Source organism: Mycosarcoma maydis, chromosome 12 (assembly GCF_000328475.2).
Source record: "Mycosarcoma maydis chromosome 12, whole genome shotgun sequence".
Taxonomy (NCBI): Eukaryota; Fungi; Basidiomycota; class Ustilaginomycetes; order Ustilaginales; genus Mycosarcoma; species Mycosarcoma maydis.
Genome location: NC_026489.1, coordinates 3577 through 12302, shown reverse-complemented (window position 1 = coordinate 12302; position 8726 = coordinate 3577). Strand labels below are relative to the sequence as shown.

The 8726-nt window shown below is 52.5% G+C and overlaps 3 protein-coding genes across 3 annotated transcripts; 2 read left to right on the top strand and 1 right to left on the bottom strand.

The window, feature by feature from the left end:
- Positions 1 to 154: 154 nt before the first annotated feature.
- On the top strand, positions 155 to 2507 carry UMAG_04097 (uncharacterized protein; the record flags this gene model as incomplete). Its single annotated transcript, XM_011392303.1, has 2 exons — positions 155 to 626; positions 724 to 2507. The coding sequence occupies 2 exons, from the start codon at positions 155 to 157 to the stop codon at positions 2505 to 2507; spliced, it is 2256 nt and encodes a 751-aa protein (XP_011390605.1).
- Positions 2508 to 3217: 710 nt separating this feature from the next.
- On the bottom strand, positions 3218 to 3973 carry UMAG_04096 (uncharacterized protein; the record flags this gene model as incomplete). Its single annotated transcript, XM_011392302.1, has 3 exons — positions 3218 to 3331; positions 3370 to 3638; positions 3790 to 3973. The coding sequence occupies 3 exons, from the start codon at positions 3971 to 3973 to the stop codon at positions 3218 to 3220; spliced, it is 567 nt and encodes a 188-aa protein (XP_011390604.1).
- An 853-nt stretch (positions 3974 to 4826) lies between these two features.
- UMAG_04095 (uncharacterized protein) lies at positions 4827 to 8519 on the top strand (the record flags this gene model as incomplete). Its single annotated transcript, XM_011392301.1, has 3 exons — positions 4827 to 5219; positions 5324 to 8120; positions 8158 to 8519. The coding sequence occupies 3 exons, from the start codon at positions 4827 to 4829 to the stop codon at positions 8517 to 8519; spliced, it is 3552 nt and encodes a 1183-aa protein (XP_011390603.1).
- Positions 8520 to 8726: the final 207 nt, after the last annotated feature.

Sequence of the window (8726 nt, the reverse complement as noted above, 5' to 3'; positions counted from 1 at the left end):
GATTCCGCATTTCTGTGGCTCAAGGTTTCCCCGGCTTCCTCTCCCTTTTGGCCCAAGCGATAGACAGGGGGATTCGCCCACAAGCTTTGACGACCAGGATCAGACTACGCAACTGGCTATCTTTTCTATCGAAGTCTCGTTGGCCGAGCTGCTCATGTCCATGTCGGTGCGACCCGCTCTGGTGACAGGCCATAGCCTTGGTTTCTATGCAGCCGCCTACATTGCAGGTGTGTTTCGCCTCGAGGACGCCATCTATCTGGTTGCAAGAAGGTCTGTGCTATTTCGTCGATTTTGCCTTGGAAGCCACTCGCAGATGCTTGCTCTTGCAGCTTCGGAGCAACAGGCGCTCGACTTGATCTCGCACGCAGGATCGCACGCAACGATTGCATGCTACAACGGTCCAACCGACCTCGTGCTCTCTGGCACCAAGCTGGATCTGACGAGCTTGTACAAGCATGCCAAGGACTCGGGCTTGAAAGCCAAGCTGCTGCAAGTGCCTTTCGGGTTCCACTCGAGCCATGTTTCGCCTGCTTGCGAGCGAATGCTTCGCGCAGCTGAGCTTGTACACTTTTCACCACCAAAGATTGCGATTACGTCCAACGTGCTCGGTCGTGTGGTTCAACCCGGTGAGCGTGACGTGTTCAATGCAAGCTACCTCTCTGAGCATGTGCGCTCGCCCGTCCGTTTCGCCACTGCTATCGATCAAGCTGTGACCCATGGGAGGCATCACCGATTGGATTGAGGTGGGCCCAAGTCCCATCTGTCTACCCATGATCAAGGCTGTGGCGACCAATCGCCAAATAAAGCTGCAGACTTTACCCGCGATGCGCAAGAATGCAGATGACGGGTCCACCTTGCTGCAATGTCTCGGAGCCATCTGGACTTCTGGAGGTCACGTATCTTGGGAGGCATTCCTTACACATGTTAGCGAGATTTCTCCTCCCCCACCAAGCGCAAGACTGGCTGCCATCTGTGGCAATGATGCTGTGTCCTCTTCTGAGGCATCTCGAGGAAGCTGTCTCTTTGACGATAGTCTTCATTCACCGGCGCTATCGCCTCAGATTAGCGACGGCAAAAGTACAGAGCAGAAGCCTATCACCGGTTGCTCAGCCTGGATCGAGCCCGATTTGAGCTCGACGCCTCGCAGTGATACTGTTGCGAGCCTGATCACCAGACCGCTTTCGTTGTTCCAGGAGACAGTATCGGGCCACAAGGTGGTTGGGCATTCGGTTTTCTCTGCATCGCTTCATGGAGAACTGGCAGTACAAGGCTTGATGGCTCTTGCCCAAGACAAGGGAGAACGAAGCTTTCTGCTCAAGGAGCTCACCTTTAGAGCACCTTTGGTTCTACCAGATGCCGACTCCGCCGGTGACACCCAAGTCGACTTGACCAGAACACGCCTACAAGTGGCGATCGAAGCAACTCCAGACGACCCAGAGGAGCGGTTCACGGCATTTGCAATCCAACAATTGTGCATGCCGCAGACGAACGACATGCGGCTCCGCGTCAAAGACGCCTATGTACTGGGCCACATTGCAGGCCTGGAAGACGCTGATAGTCAAGCTCGCATAGAGTCAGACAAGCAGGCCACGGCTGTGCCCAGACTCTTCCGTGATCTGCAACAGAGGCAACGAGCTGGCTACAATGCTTCGATCATTTGCCTGGACGGACGCCAAGCTTACGATCTGTTTAGCAAGCGGGTACAGTACTGCCTGAATTTTCAAACGATTCAATCTTTCACTGTGGATCTACGCGAACTACAGGCGTGTGCGGTTCTCCAACATCCGACGTCACTCCACTGCAACGCCAATGTTGGAAATATGCTCAGCTCTGCGACCACAGATGTGATCCTTCACGACGTGATGCTGCACGCTGGAGGCCTCCTGCTCAGCTTGTCTGACTTGGTGAACGATGACGAGGCGTTTATCGGAGCAAAAGTAGGCGAGGTACTGCTAGTCCCAAGAAGCAGGCTAGGTGCATACACGAGCCTTCGGTTGTACGTCTCTGCTGACGCAAAAAGCGGGGATGAAATCCAGACTCACGCTTATCTCATGGACGACAAGGCTGAGCATATTCTAGGCTGGGCGCGCAGCGTTACTTTCAAGAAGATTCGACGTCAATCGCTCGAGGCGGTGTTGACACGAGCCTGTGTCAAGGGGCTCCACGCACAAGCTTTGCCCAAGGACCAGCATGATCTTCAGGAGCAACGGTGCGGCCGAGGAGGTGAGCGCTACCTCGAACCCTCTGGTCGACCTGTTTCTGCACCAGAATTGGCCGAAATCAATGCAGCAGGAGATATCAGGATCGATCAGCACTCTTGTTCACAGCCATTCTCCCACCTCATTCCATTGTTGGAGCAAGAGGTTCGTAGGATCGAGGCGGGATCGTACTCGGACACTCAGATGGACAAATGTGGAAGCACCTTGACCAACCAACACTGGCCAGATCCGGATGCATTTTTACTCAAGATGTTCCCTGCCTTGAGGGGCGCCATGCTTTGCGCATAGACATCGCTTCTTTCTGTGGTCATCTGTCATTAGCATTCTTGTGAATACCATTTGTCCGGAAGCTTTGGCCTCCTTGATTGTTTTCGCCTTTTATACATGTGAGTCGAGCGACTTTAGAGTAGAGGATGTCTTGCTTCCTAGTGTTGGATATAAGCGGAATGCTTCACTGTTCTCTCCCTATGATTCTGGTGATTCACTGTCGTCATGCGTTGAAGATAGAAAATGGTACGCGATCGTTGGATGCAGATCTTGCCCGGCTTTCGTTACAGGCTCAGTCTCGAGCTCTCAGGCCGCAGATGTATGGTAAAGCAGTACATAGTATGCCACTTCGTTTTGCGCACTGCCAGATGATCTCCAAACATGACCCGCTCTAGCCCAGAGGAAGTAACTGCTATCTGATGAAGGTCCTTCAAGATGCAGAAACAGTTCTATACTCTGAAACTAATGAGTGCGGACAGGTCTGTCCTGATTTTGTGCAGCTTTTAGCTATCTGAGTATTCGTATGAGATCCACCATCAATATGAGCCATGTATGGAAGGTAATTTACTCCATGTCTGCTGGCGGTTGGATTGGTCACTTTCTTCAACACAATCAACGAGAACGCGAGGCCTGCAACGTACAGTTTCATTCGGAATGTCGCGAGTGTTTCTACCTGTCAAAGCTTTGCGACTCGGATCACATCACAAGCATCGACCAAGCGAACGGATGCATCAAATAGGAGTAGACGATGTGAGCTTCAATGGCCAATACTGCACGTTGGTCCACAGCAAGTCTTGATCCTGGTAAGAAAATGAAAAACAAAACGAATCGTCAATCGGCTGTAGCTACTGTCTGAGAGGAGCAGATTAGCTGTCACACGTACACTCGGAGTAGAGTAGAATTCAATCACAACCAGATACCCTGGCAGATCCCGTTGCCATTCTGGAATCTTTGGCGCCATCAACTGGTATTCGTATCGATTGAAGAGCTTGCCGTCCAATTCGAGACGGCTGGAATTGGGTTGGAATGCGTTCGGACGAATGTTGGCGATCGTAGCCTCTGTGGTTCGCGCATATCCGTTAAACGTCTTGGGCATTCCTGTTGCTCTATATCCTTCACCCATTCCGAGAGTGGTGATCTGAACCTGGACTGCTGTGGTGTGGAATTTAGAGCCGCCAATGCCGTCGTATGTAAAGTTGAAAAGGTGTCCGTCTGAAGCGCATCATGGCAGGAAGAGAGCGGCATCAATGAGGGCCCTTCTTCACACTCACTCTGGTAAGGTAAATTGTGAACGGCTACTCACCAAAACGGAAAGTCGAATTGAATGGAGGCGATATCACCTTGACACTGCTCGAGAGCAATGCTGGACCATCCGAGGCGGCTCGTGATTGGTGTGGCAGCACCATAGATTCTTCGCTGAAAGCTGGAACCGCTGCTGCCGCAGCAAACAGAGCATAGAAGCAGGCAAAAAGGCTCAGGTAGTACATACTGACGACTACTGATCAAGAACGATGGATCGGATAGGCAAGCAGGAAGACGGAGGGAGAAAGCATCGAGACTCCTGCGAGAGACAAAAGGAGATGGGCAGGTGATTCCTTTGGGACAATAGACGCCACGCCACTGGTTGAATGCATTCATTATTCGGGTACTGGCAATGTACCTTACCTTGTTTCGCTTCGACGAAGCGTCCTCTTCGACACAATCACGAATGTCGATATGAGAAGACAGGGTCTAATGAGAGATTTTGTCTGAGTTACCCGGGGTTGGCTGTTTCCAGCTGTACAAGCACGAATCGTTAGAGTCACGAGTATTCGAGATTAATTTTTCAAATGCTGCCCCCTTTTTTGATTTTTGTTTTTTTTGTTTATTGTTTATTGTTTATTGTTTTTTGTTTTTTGTGTTGTTTCCAGATTACTGTACTTGATTTACTGAAGGGATTAGGGAAACACAAAAAGAAGGGAAACTAGGGAAACTGGGGTAAATCACTTTGGCGCTGTCCGACAGCTGCTTACCCGACCCCGTTTTGGCGCTTCTAACGACCCTTTTCCAAAACCAACACCTGTGCGCTCTACCCAAATCGAGGGTAGCAATGGTCGGGAGACCAAACGAGTATTCATCGAGACCGGATTGAGCACGCTACTCTGTGCAGCGAATGTAAATTGATCGCGACGGATACTCAAAGCCAGCAAGTGAGTTCAGCGTGTGGCGTTTTCAGAGGGTTGACAGCTGGAAGAATCACCACTTATACTTGACGCTCTCTTCACTTTGAATGCTCGTCATCCTTTGCCCAGACATCCTTTCTGCCTTCTTTCACGTCAAAGACGTTGCTCTACTTGCAAGATGACTGTATCACCTCCTGCTCCATTCGTACGACCCCTCCTGACGATCGAGCCTGGCTTTGTGGCAACGCGGCGAACTGAACCCGCACAAGGAATCACGACGCTGTACCAGCTGCTGCAGGCTTCCGCAAAGAACAACCCTCAACACATTTACGCCATTCAATTCTCCCACAACAATAAACTTCAAGATGCAGTACAAATCACGCATTCAGACCTGCTTTGCGCAGTCGACACCTGTGCCGAGTGGTTGGTGACTAGGCAGATAGCCCAGCGTTCACGAATGAGATCCGACGACCCACATCAGGTGCAGCGCGGTAGGCCCGTTGCCATATTCCTCGGTAGCGATCTCAACATCATGGTGTACATACTCGCTCTCGTCAAACTCGGAAATCCAGTAAGTGGATCGAATTTTCGCACCTTCGCTGCACGCTCGAAAGAGAGCAGAAAGCTTGCCCGGATGCTGACCTTGCCACGATAATTTTGCGAATGCCGGTTCAGTTTCTCCTCCTGTCAGCAAGGCTTTCCGGAGAGGCCGTCGAGCATCTGCTCAAGGGAGCTGATGCTGGCTTTGTATTGACTGCCGAGCAAGTGTGGGCTAATGCGGGCCTTTCTGCGAGCCATGGTAGCCTTATCAGCGATCTGGACACTCTTACGCATCCTCATTCGAAAGACACGCGCTGCCTTCCGATACCGGCGCCTTCGCTCATATCGTGGCTTGATAGAGAGAAGTGGGCAATGCCAACGAGGCCTAGTCAAGACTCTCTGGAAGGAGAGGAGGTTGATCCAAACGACTGTAGCGTTGTCCTCTTTCATTCAACCGGCTCCACCGGCTTGCCCAAGCTGATTCCACACTGCCACAGATATCTGCTTGGATACGCGAGCTGCCACGAGCTTTCATCCAACCTGGGTGTCGAGCGCGACGTGACCCTGTCGACCCTGCCTCTCTACCATGGCTTTGGTCTGCTTGCCGTCTGCCTATCGCTCTCGATCGGAATGCCGATTGCCCTTCCGGCCGCAACTACGATCCCAAGCGGAGTTTCAGTGGCTCAAATGCTGGCTGAATGCCGTGCTGCGAGGCTTTTCACTGTGCCATCCATCCTGGGTGAAGTACGTGGTCTTGAGTGGCCCGCGGATGATCCTCACTTGTCAATCGCACCTGACAACGAGCCCGGCAAGTCGAGCGGACTGAAGCTGCTTCAAGGCCTCAAGCTCGTCGTTGTGGGAGGTGCGCCCATGCGAACTGAGCTGACAGAATTCCTTGTCGAGCACGGTGTTGAGCTCTTGAACCACTTTGGCGTCACCGAGATCGGAGCGCTCGCCCCCATCGTTCACCCGGGACCTGAGCTTAAATACGACCCCAAGTACCTTCTTATCCGTCGTGACATTCCTCTACGCTTTCGACGAGAGCGGATCCAGAATTCGTCGGACGAGAGCCACCTGCAGATCGGGACTCGGCCGTTTGGATGGACGAAGGATTTCTGGCTCCAGGATTCGCTGGAATACAATCCCAACGCTGGAGGTAATCGGGCGCAAGTACGCATCGAGGGCCGTATCGACGACATTATCGTTCTAGCTACTGGCGAAAAGGTGAACCCTATGGGAATCGAGTCTGCCATCCGACAGCATCCTGCTGTCAGCGATGTGGTCGCCTTTGGCACCAACCGCTTCCAGATCGGTCTTTTGGTGGAGATGCGTTTTGAGCAAGTCACGCCGCCTTCGAGTGATTCTCCGGATCCAGAGTCTCGGAAATGCTCTGCGGAGATCCTAGACATCCTACAAAATGCTAACAGCGCTGCTGACGCCCACGCACAGGTCGATCCGGGCTTGGTACTATTCACTGACCCTGTGGCGAAAGCGTTGCCACGTACGTTCAAGGGCAACGCCCAACGCGCGAGATGTGAAGCAGAATTTGCGCTCGAGATTGAAAAGGCATATGACAGCCTACAGTCAGTCACGGTACAAAGGTCAGCAAATTCACAGGAAGGGACGCACTTCGAAGTCTCCAAGGGAGAAGAGCATCTACGCAAACAGATCGCCGAATTCGTGCAGGAGCAACTGCCTTCGTGTCGCACTATGGGCTACTCGGACTTGCTCGAACGTGACTTCTTCGAGCTCGGTATGGACTCATACAGGGCAGTCAAGCTCGAGCGAAGGCTGAAGCAGTCATTCCCTACGACAGGCGCTTCTTTGATCATGCCAAGCGGCATCGTCTACCGCTTTCCTACCGTAGCAAAGTTGGCAGAAGCGGTGTTATCCTACAAGCGACAGTCAGGACTAGAGACAAATGGTGTCATCCAGCTAGCGCAATGCCAGGAGCAAAGGCTCAATGGCAGCATAGATCAAGCTTGGAGAGCATTTGAAGAAGAGAAGATCCACTTGGAAGAAGTCTCTGCTATGTCTTACGATAGTCCTTGGAAGCTTGATGACAACTCTTGTGGTCGTATCCTCGTTCTCACTGGCTCGACCGGATCACTTGGACGACACTTGCTTAAGACATATCTGCGAGAGCAGCCCAGCCTGGCTCAAGCGTTTTCTAAGATAGTCTGTCTTGTCCGACCTAAGTCAGGCGGAATGGAGAAAGAACATCTTATCGACTGCCTCCGACTTGCAGGAGTAGTTTGGATGCCTGAAGACGAACGCAAGGTCACGATATGGCCATGCGAGCTATCCAGACCAAGACTGGGCCTCACAGCTGCAAGGTACGCTGCTCTCACCCGCAATGCGCTCACGATCCTTCACTGTGCTTGGCCCATGGACTTTCTCCGTCCATTGGAGTCTTTGCAGCCGCACGTCAGCGCTCTGGGCCGACTAGCCTCTCTTGGCCAGTTTGCTGGAGCGAGCTCTCAAGGGCAGCGATCAAGCCTCCTATTTGCTTCATCCATCTCTGTCGTCGCACACTGGAAGGCACGGGATCAAAAGACGCTTGGCACCGTCGTTCCAGAAGAACGGATGGCAGATTTGTCTTCGACAGCTTGTCTGGGATATGCTCATGCAAAGCTTGCTTGCGAGCATCTACTCGAGAAGCTCGATGCACACCTGAAAGCGTCAGGATCCAGCTGCCTAGACAGTGTTGTCGTCCGTATCGGTCAGCTCAGCGGACCCGAGTGTACAGGCGAGTGGACCACGGCCGAACACATGGCGATGATAGCACAGTCGTCCAACACGATTCGAGCGCTTCCAAGGCTCACAGGGGAAGCGTCATGGATACCAGTTGATCGAGCAGCAAAGGCCATGGTCGAGCTAGCCAACGTCAGTCATGGCAGTCGCGAATCCACCAATGCAACATCGACACCAAGTAGAACCGTTCAACATTCTCCACTTGGAGAATGGAGCTCGACGATCGTGGGCTGACATTCTCAAGATTTTTGCTCGGAATATGAACCTCAGCAGCGCCGACACACTCGAGTGGGAAGCATGGCTCGCCTCAGTTCAAAAGCTCGGCAATCAGATCGACGACAGTGTTCCGCAGACGCCAGTAGACGCAAATCCGTGCATCAAGATCCTTGATTTCTTGCAACAAGACTTCTTGCGGCTAGGTACTGGCGGGGTGGTGCTCGATCTGGCCAAAGCCAGGTCCTATTCACGCACTCTCAGGAGCTCCCAAGCAATCAGCGATGAGCTCATCCAGCTCTATCTCGATGGTTGGAAAGGACAGGGCTGGCTTCGATCTCCGATGCGCCGGACTAGCGCCTGACATTTGATGTGAAGAGTGTATTGTCTGCATACCATATTTTTCTGCTCGAGACCATCGTCTCCCCGTTTGTAGCCCACCTTGAACCTAGCGCTTATTACCTCTGCATGTCGGTTGTCGACCGTACAGATGCTAGTACGCATACGACTGCGACAGCCATATCACTCCGTGTCAGAGGCAGAGTCGTTCGGCGGCGTGGAACATGCGTGC